Below are 27,636 nucleotides of genomic sequence, written 5' to 3' on the forward strand. Positions count from 1 at the left end.
TAGGCACGTCGTAGCCGCGTGATAAATGAACCTGGGGTCTCCAGGAGAGACTTAGACATCATTAAGTCCAACCCCTCCCTTTTTGTTGAGGAAAGAGCGACCAACGTTCCTAGGTCGAGTGTTACTGCTGATTTAGAGGCGGGGTCCAGATGGCCGAGGAGAGTTTTCTGTTCCCAGAGACAGTCAGGAAAGAGAATTTTCACATCTACTCACCCAGATCGGAAGGAAATGCTCCTTTATGTCAATAAAATTCCTCACACTGCTACCTCAAAGGGGGCCGGCCAGCCAGGGCAACTCCCACTGGCAGATTCTCTCCGGAGCTGCCCAGAAACCGCTTTGGGACAGGAGGTGGATATCAAGAGAAGCTGGCCTCACTCTGAGACTTGCTACAAACCTTACTGTTAAGCCTATGGACCTTATTCTAATGGGTCAGCAGCTGCCTGCTAAGCGTTTGCCATGGGCCCAGCTGCCGTTAAGCCTCATAACACGACAGAAACCGGGGACCCAATTCTATCAGTTTTGCCACAATCTTCTCGTGCAGTTTTTACAAAAGATACTTTCTGCCCCTGGACTTTGACTTATTCATCTGTAAGAGTTAATAATTTTCTAGTTACAGTCGGCCTTCCGTATCCACAGGTTCCACGTCTGTGATTTCAATCAACAGCAGACTGAAAATATTCGGGGGGGGGAAAAAAACTCCAGAAAGTTCCAAAAAAGCAAAATTTGAATTTTCCCAGGCACAGGGAACTATGTATATAGCATTTACGCTGTATTAAGTATTGTTAGTAATCTAGAGGTGATTTAAAGTATACAAGAGGACATGAGTGTGTAGGTTATATGCAAATACAATGCCATTTTATATATAAGGGACTCCAGAATCCAAAGATTTTGTTATCCAAGGGGGGGCGGGGAGGGGAGTGTGGGGGGATTCCTGGAAACAACCCCCAGAGGATACTGAGGGACAACTGGGTTTGTGCAGGACCCTAATTGGTTCTATCCTCTACAGAAGCATTTGTAAAGTGTAAAACCCTGCCCAGAGGCCAGAAATCACTAGGCCATCAACTCTTTAAATAGAGTCTCATTCATCTTATTTTCTGAGTACCTAGTGAGAGTTCAACCAAGACTTGTGGAATTCCAGCATTGTAGCTCCACATCTGCCACTGGCTATGAGTGGGAAAGTCATTTCCACTCTCTGGGCCTGTTTCTTCCTTCCACAGAGTGAAAGACTTCCTCCAGATTGACATTTCATGACCAAGGGTACTTCAAGGATGGAAGAAATGAAGCACACCTGGGATCCTATTTCCATTAAGCGAAAAAAGGGGAGGCTGCACGTGTGAGTTTGCAAATGCACAGGAAAAATGTCTGGAAGGCCACCCTCAAACTCTTTACAGGATTCAAAGAGAAAAGCCATGGGGTCGGGGGAGTGGGGGAAATAAAGAACTTTTACATTAAAAAATAAATCTAAATTTTGTCCGCTTTGTTTAATTTTGACAAGATAATTTAATACTTTTGTGATTATAAAAGAAGGAGAAACAAAAACAAAAACCAAACCTGGACTCTTTAGAAGAGGGCAGCTCCCGTCAGCAAAGGGCTGACCCCTCGAACGGGGCAGTCCCTCCTTCAAGACTGCTGTCAGCATGTGCTCTGCTGAGCAAGGACTTGGGACCCACTTGGCCCCCTAAGAGACTTGGGGAGGAACCATGGGCAAGTTCACTCTGTTCTTACATTACCAGCCCCTTCAAGGCCACTTCCATGGCTTTCCCTGAACTTTGGTCCTCTCCTCACCATCTCTGCCCAAAAGCAGCAGACAGCATAGCATTAGAGGACACAATGCTGGGCATTTCCTTTACAAGTAATGATTTTTCGAAAAGTCAGGAACCCTGATCAGATTCCCTCTACTTCACCCTTCCCCTCCCCTATCCTAACCCTGGATGCCTGAGGACCTGTCCCCTGTTCCCTGCCCATAATCCCCAGACATCTAGCTACTTTCCTCGTCACCCCACAAAAAGCACTGCTCCCGTCACTTGAAGCCCTGAGCTTCCTTAGAGAGACATATTTAAGTGAGGATTTCTGGAGACAATGCTCCCAGGCGCTGAGAGAGTATTCTGCCATCAACTACACAGGTTTTTGTTTTGTTTTGTTTTTTTAACTACACAGGTTTTGAAGTGGCCTCCTAACCCCATAAAGCAACATAAGGCTCTGTCTGCTTCCATCCTACACACTTGGAACCCCACCAAACCCTCATCCACCTCTCTCCACTCACGATTTGTGTACAGGTGTAAGTCCCCCCAGACTTAGGCCTCTTACGGGTAAGACTCTTATTTTTGTAAAGCCCCAGTTTCCATCACATCAAGCACACAGTAGACATTTAATACTTGTCTTCACCAAAAGCAGCAGCACGGCAGTTGCTCAATAAACATGCAGCGGTGGTCAAGAGCCTGGGTTTTGGGTTGAACACACCCGGGTTTGTATTGCCTCTGGTGATTACCAGTTATATGACCTTGAGCAAATGTTTTCATCTGTAAAAAAAGAGTACCTGCCGAACTCTAAATTGTTAGATAATTTAAGTAAACTTCTTTGCAAGGTGCCATCATATTCACAAATTGTGGTTGCACCAGGCTCTGGGCTAGGTGCTGGAAATCTATGCAGAAACTACTAAGACAGACAGAAAAAGGGCCTATTGATACCTGTCAAAGGTAGGCACTCAAATGCATATGAAGCAACCAGCGCAGGGAAGCGTACACATCTGCTACAGATACGGGAACCGTAGCAGGCCAGCCAGGGAGGCACAGCAGGACAGAATCAAGTCAGACGTTTTCTCCCTGACAACTGACACCGAGCAAGGCTGACTTGACCCCTAGAGAGGAAAGCCCACTTGCTGGGTGTGCCTGACCCCAGCCCGGGGAAGTACGGGCGGGTGTGCAGAGAAGCTTGACAAGCTGGCCACTCGGCCTGTCACCCACCCCAACGCCCAGCCCTGTCGGAGGAGAGCTGCTGCCCTCCCTCCAACTCCACATCTCCCCAGGACAAAGGAACACTTCTCAGCCACCGGTTCTAAAACCAGATCTTTATTCTCTAGTTTGAAAAGGAGGATAAGTGGTTGTGTTTAGTTCCAGAGAACAAGGCCCAACAGTAGAAATTACAGGGAAGCAGGCTTCATTCATTATAAGGAAGAATTTCTAACAATCCGAATTATCCTACAATAGAACCAGGGCCTGCGGGGGGTGGGGGGGGAAACTCCCTGTCACCTAAGTATTCAAGCAGAAGCTGGGCATCCAGACGCTAGAAATGCTGAAGGGGAAACTCACCCCCATTTCCCATCAGCTGGCCCTCCGTTATCAACGGGGCAGTCCTCCCCACTACATGCCGAGTTCTGAAGGGAGTGAAGGCAGGCTGCGGTGTTCAGACAAAAGCCCTGACGCAGGGTGGCTGACAGCCAGGGGATGCCCTAAGCGCTGGGAGGCTGGTGGGTAAAGCAAGTCAGACAGGTGGGGAGATGCCCAGGGCAGGGGACTGGATCCTCTGGGAGGAAGGCGAGCCAAGCACTAACAGTAGATGGTTCTCTCCAAACCTGGGTGCCTGTGCAGGGGCAGGACGGAGGGGATGTGGTGAGGCAGGCTGGAGCAGCTCGGCTTCGCCTCCCAGTACTGGAAAAGGCCCAGGTGCTGCCCGAGGCCGGCAGGTTCTCCCAGGTATATCCATCTGGTCCACTTTTCCTCCTGGGCGCTCATTCACTAAGGACTGAACCACACCTACTTCCAAAAAACGAGCTGAAGGAACTCATAACAGACAGAGACATTAAGGCATTAACACCAGACGAGAGGGGTCTTCCTGTCCACTGGTGGCCCCTCCAGCCGGAGGGCTCTAAGGGGTGGGTGGAGCTGCTATTGCTACTTTTCCAGGGCGCAGGTCAGTCAGGACTGAACCTTAGCAAACACCAGCTGGAGGCCGGGGTCCCTGCTCTGCAAGTGGACTCCCTGACTGCAGGGGTAGAAGACACCCCTCTCTAACGGGGCAGGCTCACTCCTCCTCTCCCCTCCCTGCCTACAAGCAGTGGCACAGGGCACAGTATGAATGATGCCCAGGCCCGACCTCCCTCGGCCCCCGCCGCCCCTGCCCCCTCAGACATCATGCTTCTTCTGATGGGCCAGGAGCTTCTCCTCGTCGTCAAAGGTCTGGCCACAGATGGCGCAGCAGAAGGCGCCGTCCCGGATGTGGCTCTTGCGGTGGGTGATGAGATTGGACTTCTGACTGAAGCTGCGGTCGCAGTCGGGGCAGGCGTAGGGGCGCTCGCCCGTGTGGATGCGCCGATGCGACACCAGGTTGGACTTCTGGCTGAAGGCTTTGCCGCAGTCGGGGCAGACGTAGGGCTTCTCGCCGGTGTGGATGCGCCGGTGTGCGGCCAGGTAGGGCTTGTGGCGGAAAGCTTTCCCGCAGTCCGGGCAGACGAAGGGCCGCTCCGGCGCGTGGTCGCGCCGGTGGGCGGCCAGGTGGCTCCCCTGGGAGAAGCGGCGCCCGCACTCCTCACAGGCAAAGGGCCGCTCGCCTGAGTGGACCCGGGAGTGGGCCACCAGGTGGGTCTTCTTGCCGAAGTTCTTCCCGCACTCGGCGCAGGTGAAGGGCCGCTCGCCCGTGTGCTGCCGCTGATGGGCCCGCAGGAAGCGCTCCAGCCGGAAGCTCCGCCCACAGTCCTCGCAGCTGTAGAGAGAGGGCGGGGCCTCCGCCTGGTGGCCGGGGGCCTCCCCTGGGGCCTCCAAAGGCTCCGGGGCCGGCTTCAGCGGGGGCTCCGAGGCGGGCTCTGACGAGGGCTCCGGGGGGCCGGCAGGAAGCTGGGGGCTCCCCGAGCGGGGGGCACCCTGGGCAGACCCTTCGGAGCGCTTGTGGATCTTGCTGTGCGACAGCAGGTTGGGTTTGTGGCGGAAGCGGCGGCCGCACTCGGTGCACGGGTAGGGCTTCTCGCCCGTGTGGATGCGCCGGTGCGAGGTCAGGTAGGGCTTATTGGTGAAGCGCTTCCCGCACTCAGGGCACTGGTGGGGCCTCTCGCCTGTGTGCACGCGGCGGTGGGCGATCAGGTTGGGCTTGTGGCGGAAGCGCTTCCCGCAGCAGGTACACTGGAAGGGGCGGTCGACGGCGTCTCCACCGGGCCGGGGCGCGGTCACCGCAGGACGGCCCCGAGGCCGAGGCCCGAGGGCCTTGGCCGCCGCTTCCTCCAGGGCTTCGGCCACGTGAACCCGCTTGTGAGCAACCAGCTGGTCCCACTGGGCGAAGCTGCGGCCGCAATTGCCGCATATGAAGGGCCGGGCCTCGGGCGCCGGGGGGTGGCAGCGCCGCAAATGGGCCCTAAGCTGCTTTCTCCGCCAGAAGCGTCTCTCGCAGTCGGGACAGGCGATGGGCCGCTTTGCCGCTGAGTGGGCCAGCAGGTGCAGAACCAGGGCCACCCAGCCTCGGAAGCTCTGCCCGCAGAGGTGGCAGGCAAAGCCCAGGTCTGGGGTGGCGGCGGCATGGACCTGGCAGTGCAGTGCCAAGAAAGGGGCGTGGCGGAAGCGACGGCCACACTCGGGACAGGGCAGGGGCAGCCGGGCCTGGCAGCGCCGGGCATGAAGCCAGAGGGCCACCCAGCCCGGGAAGTGCCTTCGACAGTGGGCACAACGATGGGCCCGACCTAGGGCCTGGCTGCCCGACTGGGCCACGTCAGTGCCTTGTGACCTCAGCCCTTGGGGCTCCTTCTCCAGGGTCTGGGGCGACTCCTGGGAGGGCCCAGAAAGGAGTCGCGGCTGGGCGGGGCCCATGGCCACGGGGCCCCTGCAGCGACGTTCCAGCATCGGTTCTTCCTCTGCTGGGGGTGGAAAGGCACAGTCACTCTACAGAGCCACACAGCCTGCCCCCAGCTCCTCCCCTGCAGACCCCAGGCCCAAGAGGAGCTCGCCCCTCTCCACTCCTGGAGCCCTGGAATCTAGACTACTCTTCTATTTCCTCGTATCATATGATTTAAATCTTGGGCTTCCAGATACCATTTCAAATATATGCCTTTAATTCTTTTTTTTTTTAAGTTGGAAGATATTTAAATTTATTTTTACTTTCCCACATCACTAATCATGGGTATGAGTGGCTTGTTTCTCCATCCGGAAAACATAGCACTATCAAGTTACTATTTTATCCAGTGGAGAACTCAGTCTTTGGGTTAATTAAGTCTTTACTGACCCTGGAAACTACCAGAAGGAAGAACCCTGACACCCCTTGGAATCCCCCTCAGCCCGTGTCTGGCATGGAGCAGACACTCCAGTGCTGGCTGTATGAACATTCCTGCCTTAGGACGGAGCAGAAAACGCAGTCACCTCTCCCTACAGCGCTTTACGCTTTTCCAAGTATTTCCCTTCTGCCCTCTCCTTATTTCTACTATTTCCTGTTGCCGTATCGGAGCTTCACAGCAACTCAGTGAGGCTGGACCAGAGATATTAAGTTCCCTGTTTCATAGATGGAGCAACGGTGAGGCATAACAGGGTGATGGGACTTGCCCGAGGGCACAGAGTAAACCAACAGCAGAAGCAAGACTAGGGGACAAGTCTTCTAAACTCCCAGGCCAGTGTTCTTTCCTCTAAAATACCTGAGTTTGTAAAGATCTCACGGAAAGAAATTCCAGTGGCCTCTCATTCCTATGATCCTCTCCTGGACTCTAATCTAATCCAACCTTGGGGAAGGCACTTTGGCCTCCCTAACCTCGGTCTCTCACGGGAGCAGCCTGGAGCGCCAGTGAAAGCGGCTCTTCTCAGGACCAGGAGGGGAACACCGGATGCTACTGCCGGCCCAGCATGATGCCAGGCCACTGCTTGCCCAGACTGTGCCCACATCCTCCCCGCCTGCCCTCCTCCACCCCCACACACAATTAGGCCGTTTCAGGAAGGAGAGAGCTCTTGAATCCCAGGAACGCCCGCAGCCTGCTGCCCTCGGGGGCGCTCCTGTCTCTGCCTCCCTCGGGTGATAGGGATTATTGGGGCAAGAAAAGGGGAGAAAGGAAGAGACTGTAATCTCTGGCCCCTACCGGTCCTGCCCCAACCCCGCCAGGGGCTGCCCCACATTCGGCTCTTCCAGAGCCTGGGAGCGCAGATTCCTGCAGGGTGGAGTGACGGATAGACTCCTTGGGACCTTCACTGCCTGCTCACAAGTTCCAGACACATCCTCCTCATTTCCGCAGAGCCTGTACTCCTCTCCAGAAGCACTGACATGACTCATTCCCAGCGGTCAGAATGAGCACAGGGAAGACTCCCAGGATGTGAGAACGTGACCCCTTCCCCACAGGCACCCTCCTTCCACCAGGATGGGGAGGCCTGAGCACAGGGGCCATGGAATGGTTCGAGAACCCAACAAAGAAGGCCACACTCTACCCTGCAGGCTGTGGAGCTGGAGATGCGGCTTTTTCCAGCTCCTCCCGGGGATGTTCCTGCGGCTGGAGCGCCTGCTTCCGCCCACACTCTGGTAGTCCCCAGACGTCAGAGAAAACTGCAGCAGTAAAGACACCCCTACCCCCATGGCAGAGCTCAGACCTCTGAGGGCAGAGAGGCCAGCCTTACCTGTGGGGAGGGGAGAAAAAACGTGCGTGAGGCTGTGAGCTCTCCTAGGGCAGTCATCTTTGTGTCCTCGCCAGCCACCCCTCCCCCACCCCTGCCCCACCCCCCCACCCCCCCACCCCGCCTGGCAGAGTGACCTTAATGGATACTGGATTAATAAATGAACGTGCCCCATTCACCAAGGAAGCACAGGGCCGCGTTTGGGGGTCACTTCCTCCACTGCTAAGGTCACAGCATGAATTGTCCAGGCCGATGGCGAAAAGGCCGGCCTACGGCAGGAACTCTGGAATCCCTGCTGGCTCCCCTCCCCCCACCCTCCTCCCAGCAAGAATTCCAGGTCTGTTTCCCAGGGGGCTGCGCAGGCGAGCTCTGGTGACCAGGACTCGGTCAGAATCCGCTGGCGCGTGCTGGGTGGCAAAGGGCCGTGGAGACCCCACACCCGCCTTCTGTATTCGCGCGTGTTCCCCCCGTCCACGTTCGCGGACACACTGCTCCGCGCTCCCCGAGGGGGCCCTTTCCGGTCCCCACGCAGAGCGCAGCTCGCGGAGCCTGTGCGCAGGTGCGCGGACTCGCCCCCCCATTCGGTCCAGTGTGCCCCCCCAAACAGCGCGCACTCGGTCACGCGCCCGGCAGGTAGGGCCGCCCCACCACGGGCCTGCGTGGAACCCCGCGTCCTGCCCGGGTCGAACCTCTCTGGCGGGGAGCGCGGAGGCGCGTCGCGCGTCCATGAGGCCGGAAAGCCGGCGCCGGCGGCCGCGCTCCCCACCCCGCCGCGGCGACAGCAGCAGGTTCGAGTTCACCACTGCCAGGCCCGTGCCCAGCCCCCCCGCCGGTTCCCAGCGCCACGTGACTACAGGAGCTGCCGAGGGTCAGTCGCCGGCTCGGGCCGGCTGTCGCGGCCGGAGGGCGGGGCGGGCAGCGGGGCCGGCCGCGCGGGATCCCTCCCCCGCCCCCAGCGCCCCCTCGCGGCCCGGGCCCGGGCCCGGGCCCGGGGGCTGCCGCCGCGGGCCCGACTCCGTTGCCATGGCGACCACAGCCCGGATTTTCCGGGATGAGCCCGGCTCCAGTTTCCCGACCCTTTGTCCCAACGGAGGACGCACGTCCCTGGGCGACCGCGTGGTCAGCCTGCGGTCACTCGGCTAGATCCGGCTTCGCTGGCCTTAGCGCTCCTAGCTAGCCCGAGCCTTCGAGAGGGCGCCTCCCACCCCCGGGCCGCCCCCTCCTCTTCTCCTAACACCTCGACCTTTGGCCGCGCCGCGGAACCTGATACCGCAGGGACTGAGCCTGGCGGGGGGCGCGGCTGACCCGAAAGTCTGCCTTGTGGGTTGTTCAGAGCTGGAGGAAGGAAAGGCCCGATCGGGTGAACTTTGAAACGGGAATGCCCTCGCTTCCAGAAATTAGCGGAGCGCAAGCGTCCCGGCTTCCGCGGCCGCGGGGCGCGGGGCCGGGTCCGGGGCGCAGGGCGGTCCTCTTCCCCGGGGCGTTTCGCTTGGAAACGCACCGCAGCCAGTTGGCGAGTGCGGAGTCAGGTGCGAGTCTTGCGTTAGTGACTCATCGTCTAGCAGGTGGCCTTGGCTTTCCGCACAAAACACTTCCTTGATTTTCCAGGCTTGTACACTTTCACGTACTTTTATGTTTTGCAACACAGGCAACTTTCTAATTATACAATTATTTTTAAAGCACAAAATCTGTTGCATTAATAGGAAATGAAATACAAAAATCTCTCATACTTTACCTCCTAGAGTCAATTACACTTAATATCTTAGTATGTATTATCGGGCATTTTTTTTTAATGCTTATCTATGCTTGTTTGACGTTATTGGGATAATGCCTTACAAAGATGTATTCTGCCTTTTTCACTGAACAATACTGTGAATTTTCTGACATTTTATTAGATATTCTTTTTTTTGATATTCTTTTATAACATGATTCTTAATCGCAGCATAAATGCACATAAATTTTCTACTTTTCTATATCGTTGTGGATTCATGATACAGGAGCTGCCGAGGGTCAGTCGGCATATGCTTTTATTGCATATACTTGATTTAAAAATTCTGGAAGTGGGGAACTGATAGGTCAAAAGCAAAGTATATTTTTCAAATATTTTCTAAACTACCTTCGAGGAAAATGTATTGGTTTTCTTTTGAGAAATGCCCCTTTTTCCATATCCTTGAAAACACAGGCTATTTTTTCAAATTTAATTTAAAGTTGTTATTTCTCATTGTTTTGAATGTTGTTTCTTTAATTACTAGTTAACTGACTTGTTTTTTTACGTAGTTATTTATTAACTGTTTGTATTTTCTCTTGTGTGAATTTGCTTTTGTCCCTTTGCCCATTTTTCTATTTGTCCATTTTAAAAAGTTGGGAAATTGACTCCTGCGTATATATCTGAAGAAAACGAAAACATTAATTCAAAAAGGTACATGCACCCCAATGTTCATAACAGCATTATTTACAATAACCAAGATACAGAAGCATCCTAAGTGTCCATCAGCAGACAAATGGATAAAGAAGTTGTGGTGTACATATACAGTGGAATACTACTCAGCCATAAAAGAATGAAATGTTGCCATTTGCAACATTGTGAATGGACCTGGAGGATATTATCCCTAGTGAAATAAACAGAGAAAGACAAATGCTGTATGTTATCACTTATATGTCAAATCTAAAAAAAAAACCAAACTAGTGAATATAACAAAAAAGAAGCAGACTCACAGATATAGAGAACAAACTAGTGGTTACCAGCAGGGAGAGGGAAGGAGGGAGGGCAAGATAGGAGTAGGGGGTTAAGAGGTATAATCTACAAGAGGTATAAAATAAATAAGCTACAAGGATACATTGTACAGCACAGAGAATATAGCCAATATTTTATAATAACTATAAATGGAGTATAATCTATAAAAATTTTGAATCACTGTGTTGTACACTTGAAACTAATATGATATTGTAAATCAACGATACCTTAAAAAAAGTTGGGAAATTAGTTTTACAATATTTCACATTGTTTGGGGGGCACTCCTTACACAGTAAAAAGCCTTTTATGGTTTCTGCCTTTGGTGTTATGTTTAGAGCACCCACACCATCCCTCCCCAAATGAAATTTTATGCTTGTATTTTTGTCACAGAAAGTAAGTTTTAATATCTAGTAGTGTAAGTACTCCCCCTATGACACAGATTCCTTTTTTCCCCCACAACTTTCTTGGCTAAAATCACTCTCTTATTGCCTCTCGCCTTCTGAGATGGCCCACACTCTGTGGAGTATGTTTCTCTCTAAATAAATCTACTTCTTACCTAATAAAAATAAAAATAAAAAATAAAATCACTCATTAATCTTCCAAATGAACTTTAGAATTTCTTGTCAATATTTTAAAATGTTTCTTGTCATTATTTTAAAAATCCACTTGAAGAGATTTAAGATTCATGTCCCTCCATCTGTTCGGGTCTTATTTTACCTCTCACAGTCAAGTTTTCTTATTTGTAGATTAAATAGTATAACTTTTGTACTTTTCCTGTAATAAAATTTACAAATATGAAAAACACTTTGTCAGATACTTTGTCAGAGTTTTAAGGTTCAGAAAATATGGTAGACTGTATATTGTAGCATGTAGGTCAAGTTTGGTGGTTACAGAAGAATGGATTTTTCTATGAGTGCAATCAAGATATTCGAGTTTTTACCTAAATACTTAGTAATAATAGTTAATATTTAGGGAGTCCTTATTTTCTGTCAGACATGGTGATAAACTTTTCACATACGTATCTCATTTAATCCACTTAACAACCCTAGGAAACATACTCTTCTAGTGCTCATTTTACAAATCAAACAACTGAGACTCAGAGATGTTAAGAAATTTTCCCAACGCCACACAGCTGGATCATGGCTGATAGGAACCTGGCCTCACTTTTCACCACTAAAGTTGTGTGTCTGGGAAAAGCACCAAGTGCTGAGCCCAGCACAGAGTAATTGTGAAATACCTCTTAGTTCATGGGTAAATGTGGCACATCAGTGCTCCTGGATATAATACATTCCGGCAAGAACCCTCCAGGGGAATTCCTTCACAGACACAAAAAGTGCCTTCATCTGTCTGTCATCGGTCTCTCTGAGCAGAAAGGCTCTTCCCTTAAACAACGCCTTAACTACTCCCCAGTCCCCAGCCCCCACTAGAAGTGTCCTCATGCCCCGTTAGGAATTATCCACCTGCTGTACTTTGCTCTTTTGGCAAAGACAAAGGACACTAAGTATAGAACGACGGGGCCTTCACTCTGCAGAGAGAAAATGCAAAGGAGTGGTGAGGGATTCCTGAGCCTTTATGCCAGTCAGAAATTCTAGGCCTTGGTATTCAGGACTTCACCCCTCAATATGCCTTAGAGAGGGATGTGGCGAGGGATGGTGCCGTGACCGGCCAAACGGTCAAATGGCCGAGCCCGATGGAGATTGCCTCAGCTTTGACGCGCCTGCAAGAAAAAGATAGGGCTGTACGGGGTCAGGGGCCCACTGGACAGAGAAACTTGAGAGGGGCCCTGGGAGCGTCCCTCTTTCCCTCCAGCAGTGCCTGACCCCCCCCCCCCGACTACTGGATTAGATGGCAAAGTAGGTGGGTTTGCCAGGGGATGAGGGGAACGATGTCTCCAGAAATCCTCTGTGAAGATGTTACCGAACCAAACTTGGGTCCACTCGCCTGCTCAAAAAAACCCAAACTCCCCGATGGGTTTCAGCAAAGCTTTTTTTAAAAAAAAATTTGGCCGCACCTCGGGGCATGTGAAACTTTCCTGGCCGGGGATCAAACCCGCACCCCCTGCAGTGGAAGCACACAGATTCTTAACCACCCGACTGCCAGCGAAGCATTTTTAGAGGCCAGGTGAGGGAGGGGACTCGCAGGGTGTGTGATCAGCCGTGGACAAGTCTCTGGTTGATGGTGGTTAACAGGACGGTGTCACAGGGGTTAACACTATCAATCGTCAGGCTCCAGTAGGTCTGGGAGCTACGTGCTCATGGTCATCAAGTAGTTAAATGCTTGCATTTGGTGGGGATTTTAGCATCTGTAAAGCAACTCAGGAAATGTGCATCAGATACTGTAATCTAGGTACTTCAGGGAGGAGCTAAAGCAGAGGATATGGGGGAGGGGTCTGTCCCGGGAAGCCCCCATAGGGTCCTGCTCGGTTCCGAAACACCCAGGTATTGGTTAGCAGCAGCCTTGTATCTACAAGAGGGAAAACTGCATCTATGTCACAGATAGCCTGTGCCTGTCCTCCCCACAGGACTCACTCATAACACCAGCAAATATTTAATCAGTGCCCACCATCTGCTGCTGTGCCAGCTGCTGGACCTGACCGCGAGCCCGACAGAAATGGTGCTGCTGTCTCTCCACAGTGTGGGAGGGTATTGAGAGAAGCTGGTTTAGCAATGGACGTATCTCTTGGGTTAGTACTTCGTATGAAACAAAACCAAATGCTTGTTGCTAATTTCTGAATGGATGACTAGGGGAGTAAGAGAGAAGAGAGGAAATCTTCCCTCCAGTGGGAACCGCTGTATTACTCACTCCGGCTTCAGACGGCCTCCCCAAGGCTGGTTTGGAACCTCGCACAGAGTCATTCCCAGCGGTGGCGGACCGTGTGGGGAGGGGGCAGGAAGCACACGCACGCTGACCTCGGCGGGGCCACGTCTGCAGGGAGAGCCTCGCGCGGGTGCTGTCACCCGTAGGTGCTCATGCAGCCTCGACCCCGGGAGCCCTCCCAGCTGCCCACCTGGAGAGAAAGCCCGACTGTCCAAGGCCGGCACCATGGGTGAAAGGAGCCTCTTCAGGAAGAGATCAAAGTGCTCCTCCTTCTGCAATCCCCAAAATGTCCTTAAATGCAGGAACGTGGCCTGCAGGACGCAGGCAAGAACAGACACTGTAAAGAAGCCCTAGATGGAGATCAAATGTCATCCCCCCAACTCTGCTGCACAAGACACTTCTGTTGCGTATCTAGTTCCAGGAGTCCGTTTTTTTGTTTGTTTTCTGGGGTTTTTTTTTTGTGGTACGTGGGCCTCTCACTGTTGTGGCCTCTCCCGTTGCAGAGCACAGGATCCGGACGCGCAGGCTCAGCGGCCATGGCTCACGGGCCCAGCCGCTCCGCGGCACGTGGGATCTTCCCGGACCGGGGCACAAACCCGTGTCCCCTGCATCGGCAGGCGGACTCTCAACCACTGCGCCACCAGGGGAGTCCAGGAGTCCTTTTTTTTGTTTTGTTTTGCTTTTTTATAAATTTATTTATTTTATTTTTATTCATTTCTGGCTGCATTGGGTCTCCGTTGAGGTGCGCGGGCTTCTCATTGTGGTGGCTTCTCTTGTTGCAGAGCACGGACTCTAGGTGAGCGGGCTTCAGTAGTTGTGTCTCACGGGCTCAGTAGTTGTGGCTCGCAGGCTTAGTTGCTCCGCAGCATGTGGGATCTTCCTGGACCAGGGCACGAACCGTGTCCCCTGCATTGGCAGGCGGATGGATTCTTAACCACTGCGCCACCAGGGAAGCCCCCAGGAGTCCGTTTTTTTGGAAAGGAAAAGAACATAGTGGGTCAAAAGGAAACCAGGTTTCCTGCAGCGAGAGCCTCTCCTGCCACCTGCTGCTCCTGGCCCCTTCTGGCCGCCCGGAGCCTGGCCTCCCGGACCATTTGATCCTTTTAAACAGAGATCAGGTTGCTCACTCCACATTTTGACGACATAGCAAAGGGCTGCCATGGCCTCTAAGGTTCCGCGTAGTCTGACTGCCTGCCAGCCCCTCCGCGCAGCCACAGAAGCTCCATCCCACCGTAGGGCCTTTGGAGTTGCTGTTTCATCTGCCTGGAACGCCCTCCCTCCTCCTCTTTATAGGCGGCACTCCTTCACTTTGTTCAGATTTGGGCTCAAGTATCCTCTCCTCAAAACATGCGCCCCGATGACCTTCTCTCTCCTCCGTACTCCCACCCGGATGAGGAGGTCCCTGATGCCACTGGGACAAATTGCCCCAAACTCAGTGGCTTGAGACAATGCACATTTATTCTCTTATGGTTCTGGATGTCAGAAGCCCCAGATCAGTTTCACTGGGTGGACGTCAAAGTGTCAGCAAGGCCACGTTCCCTGCAGAGGTTCTAAAGGAGAAACTGTTGGCCTGTCTTTTCCAGCTTCTAGAGCTGCCTGTGTGTATTCTGCGTCTCAGGGCTCCCTCCTCCGTCCTCAAAGCCAGGAGGGTAGCATCTTGCTTCAGTTATCACATCTGTCTCTGCTGTAGTCAGACCTCCCTCTGCCTTCCTCTTACGAGGACACCTCTGAATACATTCAGGGGCCACCCAGATAATCCAGGATAATTGTAAGGTAAGATGCAAGTTAAAACTAAGAAAAGTACGTTTTAATTCTCCCTGGTACAAAAAGGGAAAAACTCTCCCCGCCCTTCCCTAAGAGCATTTTCTTTAGAAAACTTCTAATTGGAAGTTCTTTCTCTGACCCTTTGAGGTGCATGTAAATCTTTTTAAAGCTCACTAAGCCTCCTGCTGGATTTACAACCCAGGACTGTCTTTCTCGAGGACCTGGGAGCCATCTCTCTGAAATGCAAACATCAAGGGAACAGCGGCCAGTGTCCGCTGCCCGTGGGAGGTGGGAGCCTAACTCTCCAGCAGCACCGGGCTCCAGGCTGCAAACCTCCTCCCGTCACCAGGATACAAGAAGTGGATGTTTCCTTTGCATAAAGGCAATTAGCTATCACGGGTGGCTACCCAATTCCAGGCAAATTTAGGGTGAACTCTGTGTGACAAATGGTCAAGTCCTCTTACCCGAGGACTGGCTATGCTTTCCCTGGAGAACACGTGTGCAGTGGGGTCGCATCTTCTGGGCTATAAAATAGGGTGAGGACTTCCCTGGTGGCAAAGTGGTTAAGAATCCGCCTGCCAATGCAGGGGACACGGGTTCGATCCATGGTCCGGGAAGATCCCACATGCCACGGAGCAACTAAGCCCGTGCACCACAACTACTGATCCTACACTCTAGGGCCCAGGAGCCACAACTACTGAAGCCCGCGCGCCTAGAGCCCGCGCTCCGCAACAAGAGAAACCACCACAATGAGAAACCCGTGCACCGCAACAAAGAGTAGCCCCTGCTCGCTGCAACTAGAGAAAGCCCACGCGCAACAACGAAGACCCAACGCAGCCAAAAAAAAATTCGGGTGAAATTTCTTTCTGTCTTTGCCATCTCTTAGTGCATTGCCTGTGACGTGCATCTCTTTCTGGCACAATGCTTATCCAATAATAAAACTGTTTTCTTTCTCTCCTACCTTTGTGCAGGGCTTTTCTGGATAGGCAGAAGATTTTCTTTTCAATTTTATTTCCCCGACATAATCTCCCCATCTCAAAATTCTTAGGTTAATTACATCTGCAGTCCTTTTTGCCATATAAAGGAACATTCACGGGTTCTAGGGATTAGGGCCTGAGCAGGGACTAAAGCCTGGACAGGAATTAGAGCCATTACTCAGCCCACCATCCACTCCTACCCCATCACCTTCTAGCCCCCCTACTCAACTTTATTGCTCTTCATAAGTCTTATCACCTACCTGAAATTATTTGGATGTGTATTCAGTTAGTTTTTGTCTAGTTACCCGGCACAATGTAAAGCCACATGAAGGCAGGGATTGAACTGTCTTTTGTAACCACCGCGTAGCCACAGCCCCTAGAAAGGTGCCAGCCCCTGGCAGGAACTCCATGAGTGTTTGTGGACCAAATGGAAGAGGAAATATGAGCTCTTGATCCCATGGTGAAGCGAGCTGGATTAGACCACTCGGAGTTGCTGAAACAGCAGCCCCAGCCAATTATCAACCAGTGAACTTCAAACCTCCTCCCTCGGCTACTGCTTGTTAAGTAGGCAATGGAGACGGACAGAACTTTTAGTGAGACAGAAAAAAACACTTTTTCTTATAGAAAAATTCCAATCAGTATGTGAGTGAGGCAAAGAACAAGGAACCTGGGAGAAAACTTCAGTCCATAGCTCTCCCACTGGAAGGGCTCTGATTGTAGGCAGCAGTGCCTTGAACGTATTCCTTTATCTGGAACATTATTGCAGAATAACTGGAGGGCAGGAATCCTCAGGGACCTCTGGCTCTGAGGGGGACTGACATGGCCAGTCGCAGGTTCAGCAGCGGGGAGGGTGCTCCACGCTCGGGAGACCACGACCACCACCACCTAGGGGTTTGGTCTTAGGACCACACATTGCCAGGAGAAGCTGCCACAAATCACCTTGGTGTGTCAGCCGAGAGAGAAAGTACTCGCTTTCCCCTAGAAATCGACATTTTTACCCTTTCAAGGTCAAATCTCATCTATGTCTTTTGTACTCCAGACTGGCATCAGGCTGTCTCTTCTTCAACTAAATTCAAAAGATGGATTTAGAGGCCAGTGTGTATCCGTTCTTGGTTTAAAATCTACTAAAAGCCAAGCTTGATTTGGAAACACAAGACAATTCTGAACAGAATCTCTGTGAACCTGTGATTTAGCAGAAGCAGGTGTATTTTCAAGTGTTTCGTTTCCTGTGAGTGCTATGTGTGGCTGTTTATGAACTCCATCTGTACCTGTTCACCAAATAACAAAAATGCTGCCTCTAACCTTAGCTCATTCCTACCCAGACTCCTCTTGAAAAAAACCACTCGAGGTAGTTGGAGGGATCAGAGTGTAAACCTGGCTTCAACTTGATGCCTTCTGATCGGCTCCAAGATCAAATCCGGGTCACAGTTAGATTTGGTGCCTCCGGAGTTGGCCAGTGAAGTCTCTGATGTTCTCAGAACTGGTTTGCCTTCGCTGTCTCAAAACATGAGAAGAGAGTTTCCCCTTACCAGGATTTCAGGTTTATTTTGGGGGTGTTATTAGAAATTAAAACAATATAGCATTGTTTATATTAAACAATATAGCTATATATATATATATAAACAATATAGCTATAAAATATAGCAGTTTAACTACTGCACAGTAACATTCTATTAAGTTACTACATCCAACAAATTATATACCAAGTAAAATTCATTTTAAAAAAGAACACTTGAGGGCTTGCCTGGTGGCGCAGTGGTTGAGAGTCCGCCTGCCGATGTAGGGGACACGGGTTCGTGCCCCGGTCCAGGAGGATCCCACATGCCGCGGAGCGGCTGGGCCCGTGAGCCATGGCCGCTGAGCCTGTGCGTCCGGAGCCTGTGCTCCGCAACAGGAGAGGCCACAACAGTGAGAGGCCCGCGTACCGCAAAAAAAAAAAAAAAAAAAAAAAGAACACTTGAAAAGTATTTAATTTCAGGTATTCCCTGGCGGTTCAGTGGTTAGGGCTCCGCGCTTCCACTGCCGGGGGCCCAGGTTCAATCCCTGGTCGGGGGAACTAAGATCCCACAAGCCACGCGGCGCGGCCAAAAAACAAACAAAAAAAACTGTTTAATTTCATAGTATCTAAACTACCCTATGTGCCTTCCGCTGGCTGAGATGCGGCTTATTATCCCTGCTGTGCGCTGGTTTACGGTCATAACAAACATGCATATGATATATGAATACAAAACCACTGCAACAAATTGGCATGATTTATGGGTCAGATGGAGTTAAGAGAAGTTCTTAGGATTAAATCAGGGACCAAAAAGTGATGATAGGCTACCGCAAGTATGTAAGAAAAATAGTTCCACAGCCTTGTTATTTTAAAAAATAGGGAATTGTTAAGGGCAAAGACCTAGCTGGTGCTCACCATCGCCATCTAGTGGTAGATCATGGAGTGCCGTCTAACGGGCTCCTTGGTATCTGTTGGACATTCAGCTTGATATTTGCCTTCTGACCACGTCGATTTAGGAAAATATTTTGCACTCATGAAGCGTCTTTTTAAATGTATTTGATAAAGGTGCAAGTTCCTTTTATTAGTTTGCTGAATTTCCTTTAAAGCCTCATCATAATTGTATGTTACATTAATGGTAAAGTGCACCCACTGATTAAAATCCAAGTTTCATTTCCGGCCACATTAAAACGTTAGCATCCTGATTTCTTATCCTTTCCTTGGAGCTAAATAAGATTCATATGTTTATTCTCAAGAAGGCAATTGTTAGTTTTTCAGCTTAGCACTAGCCATCCTAGCTTTGTTCTTTCGATCACAAAGCACTTGATTATCGTGTCACAGACAAAAACTTGCCTCTTCTAATAATCAGGTTGAGTGCATAGCACCAAGTCTTAGGACGTGGACTCTGCTGGAGACCACGGGCTTTGCTCTGTAAAAATGGAATCAGGTGAGGGCAATGGCCCAAATGAGAGCAAAAGGGCAAAGTCAAAGTCCCCATGCTAATGATGGCTCTCAGCCCCCTGACCCCACTTGGCACCCAGAACACAACCAGCCTAGCACTACTCACAAGCAAAAGCTCACAGGACTCTTGGAAAAATTGGACGGCTACAAAGACAAGACCTATGGATAATACCAACAATGCGGATCATTCAAACAATAACAAAAAATCAGGCTTACTACCCGATCACCCTACAGTGCAGTCCGCCAGTTGACAGGGCCCCGGACTTTCCACAAAACTTTCAAGTGGGCATTTGAGGAGTGCTTCCGACACGAAAGACCAAAACCATGAACTGAAATAAGGAGCAGATAGAACTTTTAAAAAGAAATCCCATAATTACAGCATGGTATTTTTAAATAGGAAAGAGCTTTTGACACTAAAAAACACTGAAATTTTAATTTAAAAGTTCAATAAAATGTATGAAAGATAAGGTCAAGAATATCACATTACTAAAATCAGAAATGAAAGTGGAGACATTACTACTGATCCGACAGAAATAAAAAGTATTATGAGAGTACTACGAACAATTGTATGCCAACAAATTGGATAACAGATGAAATGGACAAATTTCTAGAAACATAAAACCTACCAAGAGTAAATCACAAAGAAATAGAAAATCTGAATAAACCTATAACTGGCAAGGAGATTGAGTCAGTAATCAAATATATCCCAACGAAGAAAAGCCCAGGACCAGATGGCTTCACTGGTGAATTTTATCAAACATTTTAAAGAAGTAATATGAATTATTCTCAAACTTTTCCAAAATATTGAAGAGGAGGGAACACTTCCTAAATAATTCTGTGAAGCCAGCATTGCCCTGATACCAAAGCCAGAAAAAAAAAACAAAACTGCAAGAAAACTATAGACCAATATCCCTTATGAACATTGATGCAAAAGAAAAAACCTCAACAAAATATTAGCAAACAAAATTCAGCAGCTCTTAGAAGGATTATACACTATGACCAAGTGAGATTTATTCTTGGTACTTTCAAGATATTTCAACATATTAAAACCCACCAATTTAATAAACCACAATAACAGAATGAAGAAAAAAAATACATGGGGAATTACCAGGCGGTCCAATGGTTAGGACTCTGCGCTTTCACTGTGGAGGGCTCAGGTTCAATCCCTGGTCAGGGAACTAAGATCCCACAAGCCTTGCATGCAGCGTGGCCAAAAAACAAACAAAAACAAACAAACAAAACAAAACCCACATGATCATCTCAACTGAAGCAGAAAAAGCATTTGACACAATTCAATACCCTTTCATGATAAAACCACTCAACAAACCAGTAATAGAGGGAAACTACCTCAACTTAATAAAAGCCATATTTGAGAAACCCATAGTGAACGTCATACTCAAATGGCAAAAAACTGAAAGCTTTTCCTCTAAGATCAGGAACAAGGCACGGCTGTCTGTTTTTACCATTTCTATTCAACAAAGTACTGGAAGTTCTAGCCAGAGCAACTGGACAACAGAAGCAATAAACAGATAAGCTGAACGTCAAGAAAATTGAAAACCTTTGGGCATCAAAGTACACTATGAACAGAGTGAAAAAGCAACCCATAGAATGGGAGAGAGTATTTGCAAATCCTATATCTGATAGGAACTAACATCCAGAATATATAAAGAGCTCCTACAACTCAACAACAAACAAACAAACAAGTTAAAATATGGTCAAAGGAGTTTCATAGTGATTTCTCCAAAGAAGGTATACGAATGGCCAAAGAGCACAAAAGAGTAACCAAAAGGAACAGGAAGATTTGAAAAAGAAGCAAATAGAATGTCTAGAAAATTTTTAATGGAACCTAAAATTTAATAGAATGATTAAAAGCAGATTACACATAACTGAAGCAGAAATTAGTACACCTGGTAAATAATGAATGAAAGATTTAACCAGAATGCAGCACGTAGAATAAAGAGATGAAAAATAAAAAAATACAGAAGGGATTAGGAGATAAGGAAGCTAGAGTGAGAGGGTCTAACAAGCATCTGATCAAAATTTCAGAAGGAAATATTAGGGAGAACGTGGGAAAGGAACTATAAGGCATAATTCAGAGAGTTCCCCGGTTTTTTGTTTTGTTTTGCGGTACGCGGGCCTCTCACTGCTGTGGCCTCTCCCGTTGTGGAGCACAAGCTCCAGACACGCAGGCTCAGCGGCCATGGCTCACGGGCCCAGCCGCTCCGCGGCATGTGGGATCCTCCTGGACCGGGGCACAAACCCACGTCCCCTGCATCGGCAGGTGGACTCTCAACCACTGCGCCACCACAGAAGCCCTCCCAGGTTTTAAAAACAAGAGTGTGTGGAACTTCCCTGTGGTCCAGTGGTCAAGACTTCGCCTTCCAACGCATGGGGCTGCTGGTTCGATCCTTGGTTGGGGAGCTAAGACTCCATATGCCTTGCGGCCAAAAAAACCAAAACATAAAACAGAAGCAATATTGTAACAAATTCAATAAAGACTTTAAAAAATGGTCCACATCAAAAAATAAATTAAATAAATAAATAAAAAGAAGAATGTGAACTCAGAATCATTTAGAGCAATTCTTCAGGCGGAAACCTGGAATTCCCTCCTGATACCCGTCTCCGTGGAGCCCACGTTTGGTCTATCACCAAACCCTTTTACTTCCCAGGCGCTCCACTTATCCGCCTGCTTTGCTCCATCTTCACTGCCCCCATTTCTGTCACGTTCATTGACAACTGCCTTTGTCTCCGACAGAGGGCATCCTGCACCTGGACATGTCCCCTCTCATCCACTCTCTACGTACTTGCCAGGGTGAGTTTTCAAAAATGCTCTTTGTTTTGTGATTTTTAAACTTCTAAAAACGAATTTTACACTTTAAGCAACAAATTACCCAGACGGTATGAAGTTGTAAAAATACGAAGGGCATGCAGTTTCCTCCCTCCCCTTTACCTCAGCCAGACAGTTCCTCTCCTCAGAGGCAACCGTTGCTACAAGTTTTTTGTTTTTCCTTCTAGAAATAGCCCACGCATTTATGAACATATATAGACACCATGGTTCATAATGAGCACTTGACATGTGGCCAGTGTGACTGAGGTGTCGGAATTTTCAAACAAGAGACCGACGTTTCCCACATTGCTTCATTCCACTGAATACTGAAAATATTTGGGCTCGCTTTTCTGAACGGACTCTGTGCAAGTGTCATGGACACAGTTGTTAAAATTGTTCGGTACTTAAGTGCAAATACTATGAAACATCAGCAGTTTAGGGGACTATTGAAAGGAGTAGGAGACCATGAATTTAAGAAGCTTTTCGTTGCCAACACTCATTGGTTGAGTCATGGAAGGGTTTTACTAAGGTTTACTGCACTGTTAACGCCAAGATTTTCTTTTCTTTTTTTTTTTTTTTTACTCCAAGATTTTCTTGAAACAAAAAAGAATGTTAACCAAATATTCAGCAATCAAAGATTTTAAATGTCAGTGTAAGTTTTCTCACCAATATCACACTACGTATGATCAAGGTACATCTGAAGCTCCAAAGAAAGGAAAAGTTCATTTGTGTCCTGTCCAGACAAATATAAGAATTTCAAATTAAATCTTTTACTGATAGAGATCAATAATTATGACTTTGCATACTTTTCTCACATGAATCAATACGTAAAGGGTTTTAATTACAGTAGACAGCATGATGTACAGTGGCTGCAAAATTTACAAGAAAAATTTGAAGAATAGTTTGTCGATTTGATACATTTATAGTTGCTTTTGAATTCATGCAATATTCTTTTGAATTTATGTCAATTATACTGAGTTGATACAAAAAGTAGTGAATGTACCTAACTCAGACAGGTGTAGTTTTGAAAGTGATATGCTTTTGCTTCAAGGTCAAATTGATTCTCTGAAAAAACATACACTGGTTTGTCTCTGTGGCAGCAAATATTAAAGGAAAATGTTTTGTGTGCTCAGTTCGGTTATTGGAAAACTTTGCCAGAACGACTCGGATATGTGAATCTCCACTTTCAACTGTGATGCCCGAGAATATCATTAACCACTACTGAGTAGCTAAGTGCTGTCACCGCTCCCCTGGGTTGGGATGTGTCACCTGGTGCTGAGCTCATGAATGTGCGTTAAGTAGCCCCTTCCCATGTCCCCACCCGTGACTGCCCTGCAGTGCGGTTGCTCGCCCCTCACATTCCTTTCACCCAAAGGGAACTTGGTCTCGCTGTGTGACCTACACTGTATTTGCACCCAGCCCCCAGCCTCCTTCCTTGCCAGCTGCCACCAAGCTGCACCAAGACTCCCTTGTTCCCCCAGGCCTCATACGGCCCCTACCAAAGGCAGGAGGACTTCTGTCCCAGCTTGTCCTCAGCTCAAAGTTTTCTCTGGTCACCCACCCCCAGGACGTCTCCCAGCACGAGGCCCTGGGCTGGGAAATGTGTTCTGCATGCCTATTGTCTCTCTACCCCCCACCCCGGAAGCTCCTGGAGAACAAAGACCCCAGCTCTCATCTCTGCTTAATGATTGTCGACAGCTCACAGATGGGGCTGAAATGTTGATGGTGGGATTTCAGCCACCAGAACTGGCTAATTGAAGCCAAGGATCTTTCTGGCACCCCCAGAGCACACTGCAAAGGAAGCTTTCAGCTCCACGTGGAGAATCCTGGCAGGCGTACATAGGGAAGGGAAGAAAAAGTTGTGCCAAACACTGGGTCATCTGTCACTTTCCACTTTGCTCATTTAATCCTCAAAACAACCCCTAAAGGTAGGGTCTCTGACCCCCCCCCCCTCACAGAGAAGGGAGCAGAAGTTCCAGGGATTTGGGCAGTTAAATGAGGTCCTCTCTGCGGGAGATCAGCCCTGGTGACGGACACACCAAGTCCCAGAGCTTGTTCTTATTTGCTCAGGACCAGCAGGAGTTGGGACCCCTGTCTTCCCTGACTCCCCATCAGCCTTATGAATCCCACCTCACCCTTCACCACATGAGACGCTGCAGTCTGTCGCCACCATGGGTGGGACGTGATCCTTCACGACTGGACATGTTTGCTGGTGTTGGAGGTGGTCAGACACCAGAGTCACCTCTAAAGGAGACGGCTTCCCTCTCAGAGCGGCTTTAGGGCGCGGGAAGCAGGGAGAGAGATCAAATGACTCCTCAAGGTCTCATGTGGTTTTGAGGATGTCTGTGTTTCTGGCAAGAATTTCCTGAAATCAGTGTCTCGGGGACGCTAGGGACTGGTCGCCCGGGAAGGGCCTAAGGAAAGGGCAGCCCTACCTGGGGGGCAGGGCAGTCCCACATCCGCTGCGAAGAGGCCTGGCCAGCCGAGCAGAGCCGAGCCGGCCAACAGCTGGGGCTCCTCTGCGGGGGCAGCGGGAGGAGAGGGGAGGGGAGGGTGGGATGGGGAGGGAAGTCCCGGGAGGGCGGGCGGTCCTAGCGGGGGGGGGGGGGGGGGGGGCGGGGGGAGGAGCCTCGGCTCCTGGGAGCTGGAGGGGCCCAGGAGGTGGGAGGGGAGGAGATGGGGGCCGACCCGAGAGACGCCGGAGGGGGTGCCGGGAAGAGGCTGACAGCCTGGCCAGGAGTAGGCCTCGGCCGTGGCCTCAGGAGGGGAAGCGTAGGAGAGACCCCAAGGCGCAAGAAAGGAGGTGAGGGGGGGAGAATGGCAGGACAGCTGGACGGGAGGATGGGGCGGGCAAAGGGCGCAGCTCCAAAGGGCAAGATTGGGCAACTTGTCTGTGAGCCCTCTCTTCAAGGCAAGACCCTGGTAGCTTTTCACCGCGGGGGTCTCACTTTCCACATCTGTGGCTTTCTGGTCCCAAGAAGACTGTACAGGCAGAGTTCCTGGGGAGGGTCCAGCCCTCAGGAGACCCCAGTCATGGATTGGGGGGGGCGGGATCAGAGGGCTGGGAGAGGGCTGGTGGCGAAAGCTCCAGAAAAAACAGCTAGGGAGGGAGGGTCTGCTCCGGAAAGAAAGCCCTGGTGGGGCCGAGGAGAGGCCCGCATTTCTGGGGTGGGGGGCTCAGAGGGCCAAGGGCACCGGGCCATTTCAGCACAGGGAGGGTTAAGCATCCTCCCACTTCCCACCGGCTCTGGGCCCCTCCCTCGTGTTTACGTCCTCCCCAAAATATTCAGCCTCCAGCTGGCCTCCATTCTGGGCCTGCCCCTCCCCACCTCCAGTCGGGGGGCGCATGCTGAGGGTCAGGGCCCGGGACCCCACAGAGCCAGCAGTCTGGGGACTGGGGTCAGAGAGAATGGGAGAGAAGATGGGCCAGAAAAGCGGGGGAGGGCTGGAGGGGGCAACAGTGCTGCCCCCAAGGCTGGCCTGAGGACCACAGCCAACTCAGCACCTACCCAGGACAGGGCCAAAGCCGCCCTGAGCTGGACCTGGGAACAGTGGGGGCAGGGGAGGGGAGGGGAAGGGCCAGGGGAATACCAGGGGAATCTCTGCAAAGCGCCACTCCCTGTCCCTGCACCTCTGCCCAGAGCTCTACCAGATGTGGTCCCCAAGCCACAGGGCCCGGGAGTTGGTGGCTCTGCGGGCTGGCACATGAGCTGAGGAGCCACACATGCCCTTCGCAGGGTCAGGGGGACTAAGGTGAAGCCATGTGGCAGCTGCTGCTCCCGCTGGCCCTGTGGCCGGGCGTGATGGGCTTGGGCAGGGATGAGCTCACGGCGGCCCAGCACCTGGGCCTGCAGGTGGCCCTGGAGGAGTTCCACAAGCATCCGCCCGTGCAGTGGGCCTTCCGGGAGACCAGTGTGGACAGTGCCATGGACACGGTGAGCGGCACCCCAGGGAGGGGAGGGGGATGGTCGGCACATTCCCAGGGAGGAGGTACAAAGGCACTTGGGCCCCAGAGGCGCCCAGCTCTCCAGAGAAGGGCCAGCCAGCCCAGCCATCTCCTGGGACTTGCTGTCTCACGGTGGGGGGGAGGGAGGAGGGACAGGTCACGTCCAGGAAGGGCGCTGCCTGCTCAGCTGACTGCTGGCCTTCCTCTGTCTGTGGGTAGCCCTTCCCAGCCGGGACCTTTGTGAGGCTGGAGTTTAAGCTCCAGCAGACGAACTGCCGGAAGAAGGACTGGAAGAAAGCTGAGTGCAAGGTCAAGCCCAGTGGGGTGAGTGAAGGCACGTGCGTGTGATGGGGCATGCGCTCAGCGCGGGGGTGTGCGACTGGGGTTCAGTAGGAGATCCAGCGAGAAGCCTCAGGTTGGAGACCCCAGGGCGGAGCAGCCTCCCTGGCAGCTGACTTGCCTGTCTCGGCTGGTGGTTGTGATGGTTGCAGGTGGGCTGGGGGCCTGGACAGGCAGGAGGGGGGACGGCTGGGCTACCCCCAAGGACACGTGCTCTTCAGAGTGGGTCCACCTTCCATGCCATCCAAGTTCCTCTCTCAGGCTTCGTGTCACCGGTGGAAGAAGGCCATGGTATGGGCTTCGGGTGGTCCCCACCTTAGGCCCGGTGAATGTCCCATTTCCTGTGTGTTTTCAAGTGGAGATGGCCCAGCCCCGGCTGATTCCTAACAGGGCTTGATTGTCATCAGCCACCATGGGGGCAAAGTCACTGCCATGGGGGCGATCCTGGGGCCGGGAACGCAACCATCTGGTGTCCAGTCTCAGCTCTGCCAACCACCAGCCCTGTTACTTCCCAGGTTCTTTGAAGGCCTCAGTTTCCTCCATCTGTTAAGGGAGGGACTGGATTATACTAGTGGTTTTCTAGACTTTTATACCAGGACCATTGTGTTCAAATCTTACAAGAAAATACGAATAGATATAACAGATGACAGCAGAGCAGCTCAGGTGGAAGTCAGGTGGGGAGAATCCACCTGGACGAGGAGTCCCACCTACACACACACACACGCGCGTGCACACACACTCACTCAGGGTTCATAGAAAACTGCAGGATGGTCTGACTTCCGAAATTTCCCGGTCTGAGGGTGGGCTGAGCCTGGAACCACCTGGCCTGCCAGGGGAACCCCCATTGTACACTGCCCCCCAGCTCCCACTCTCACCCTCGGGGCCGCAGGCCTCCCCTCACTCACCCGTTTCCTCTCTGGGCTCTATGCGCCCCTCCCCAGAGAAAGCGGAAATGCCTGGCCTGCATCAAGCTGGACCCTGAAGATAAAGTCCTGGGCCGGATGGTCCACTGCCCCATAGAGACACAGGTTCAACGGGTAAGAGTGCACGGAGGACGGAGCAGAGGTTGGGGAGGGAGCTGGTGGACAGAAACTGGGCCTGTGGGAGAGGTCGGAGGCGGAAGCCTGCATGGAGGGGCGAGGAGGGCTCTGGGCCTGGGGGATGGGGGCGTGGAGGGGGCACAGCCTGAGCGTTGCGGCTGCCGCAGGAGCTGCAGGAGCTGCAGGAGCGCCAGGAGGCCCAGTGCAGCAGGGCGGAGCGCGCCGGCGAGGACCCTCACGGCCACTACTTCCCCGGGCAGTTCGCCTTCTTCAAAGCCTTGCCCCCCAGCTGAGGCCTGACTGGTAGGTGGCCCGCCAGGAAGGAGGGAGGAAGGACGAGGTGGAGGACAGCCAGGTGGGGCAGGGATGGAGAGGAGGCTGGAGCTGCGGCTGGGCTGCGGCTGGGCTGCGGGAGGCAGGAGGAGAGGGGCTGGGAGCCTGAAGACAGCTGGGACAGGGCCCAAACAGCCCCGTCATACCCAGTCTTAGTTTCTCTTCCCTTCCCTCTAGAATTTCCTGGAAGCAGCGTGAGGGAGGTTAACAAGTGAAAGCCCGCCCTCCCTTCTCTGCGCCCAGGGAGGACTGTCCCATTGTCCCTAATAAAAGTGCTCTAGAGCTGCGTTCTCTCCTCCCCTCGCATTCCCTCCCTCCCTCCTGAGAGCAGCGGGAGGAAA

The 27,636-nt window shown here is 51.3% G+C and overlaps 2 protein-coding genes across 6 annotated transcripts; one reads left to right on the forward strand and one right to left on the reverse strand.

Annotated features, from left to right (window-relative positions):
• Positions 1 to 1,298: 1,298 nt before the first annotated feature.
• REPIN1 (replication initiator 1) lies at positions 1,299 to 8,382 on the reverse strand. 5 transcript variants are annotated; one of them, XM_089917225.1, is made up of 3 exons: positions 8,255 to 8,382; positions 7,383 to 7,497; positions 1,299 to 5,833 (listed from the first exon to the last, which is right to left on the reverse strand). In XM_089917225.1, exons 1-3 carry the CDS (start codon positions 8,291 to 8,293, stop codon positions 4,122 to 4,124), a joined length of 1,866 nt encoding a protein of 621 aa, XP_089773351.1. In that variant the 5' UTR covers positions 8,294 to 8,382; the 3' UTR covers positions 1,299 to 4,121. The 5 variants fall into 5 exon arrangements, with proteins under 5 accessions (XP_089773351.1, XP_089773350.1, XP_030615623.1 ...); XM_089917224.1 differs by having other exon boundaries at positions 1,300 to 5,836; XM_030759763.2 differs by having other exon boundaries at positions 1,300 to 5,833; positions 7,383 to 7,568; positions 8,255 to 8,352.
• A 17,004-nt stretch (positions 8,383 to 25,386) lies between these two features.
• RARRES2 (retinoic acid receptor responder 2) lies at positions 25,387 to 27,576 on the forward strand. The gene is made up of 5 exons (XM_089917241.1): positions 25,387 to 25,572; positions 25,803 to 25,907; positions 26,864 to 26,965; positions 27,130 to 27,265; positions 27,473 to 27,576. The coding sequence occupies exons 1-4, from the start codon at positions 25,399 to 25,401 to the stop codon at positions 27,253 to 27,255; spliced, it is 507 nt and encodes a 168-aa protein (XP_089773367.1). The 5' UTR covers positions 25,387 to 25,398; the 3' UTR covers positions 27,256 to 27,265; positions 27,473 to 27,576.
• The last annotated feature ends 60 nt before the right edge of the window (positions 27,577 to 27,636 follow it).

Source organism: Delphinapterus leucas, chromosome 9 (assembly GCF_059928025.1).
Source record: "Delphinapterus leucas isolate spDelLeu-1000000601 "Yukka" chromosome 9, BTC_Dleu_Yukka2, whole genome shotgun sequence".
Lineage (NCBI taxonomy): Eukaryota > Metazoa > Chordata > Mammalia > Artiodactyla > Monodontidae > Delphinapterus > Delphinapterus leucas.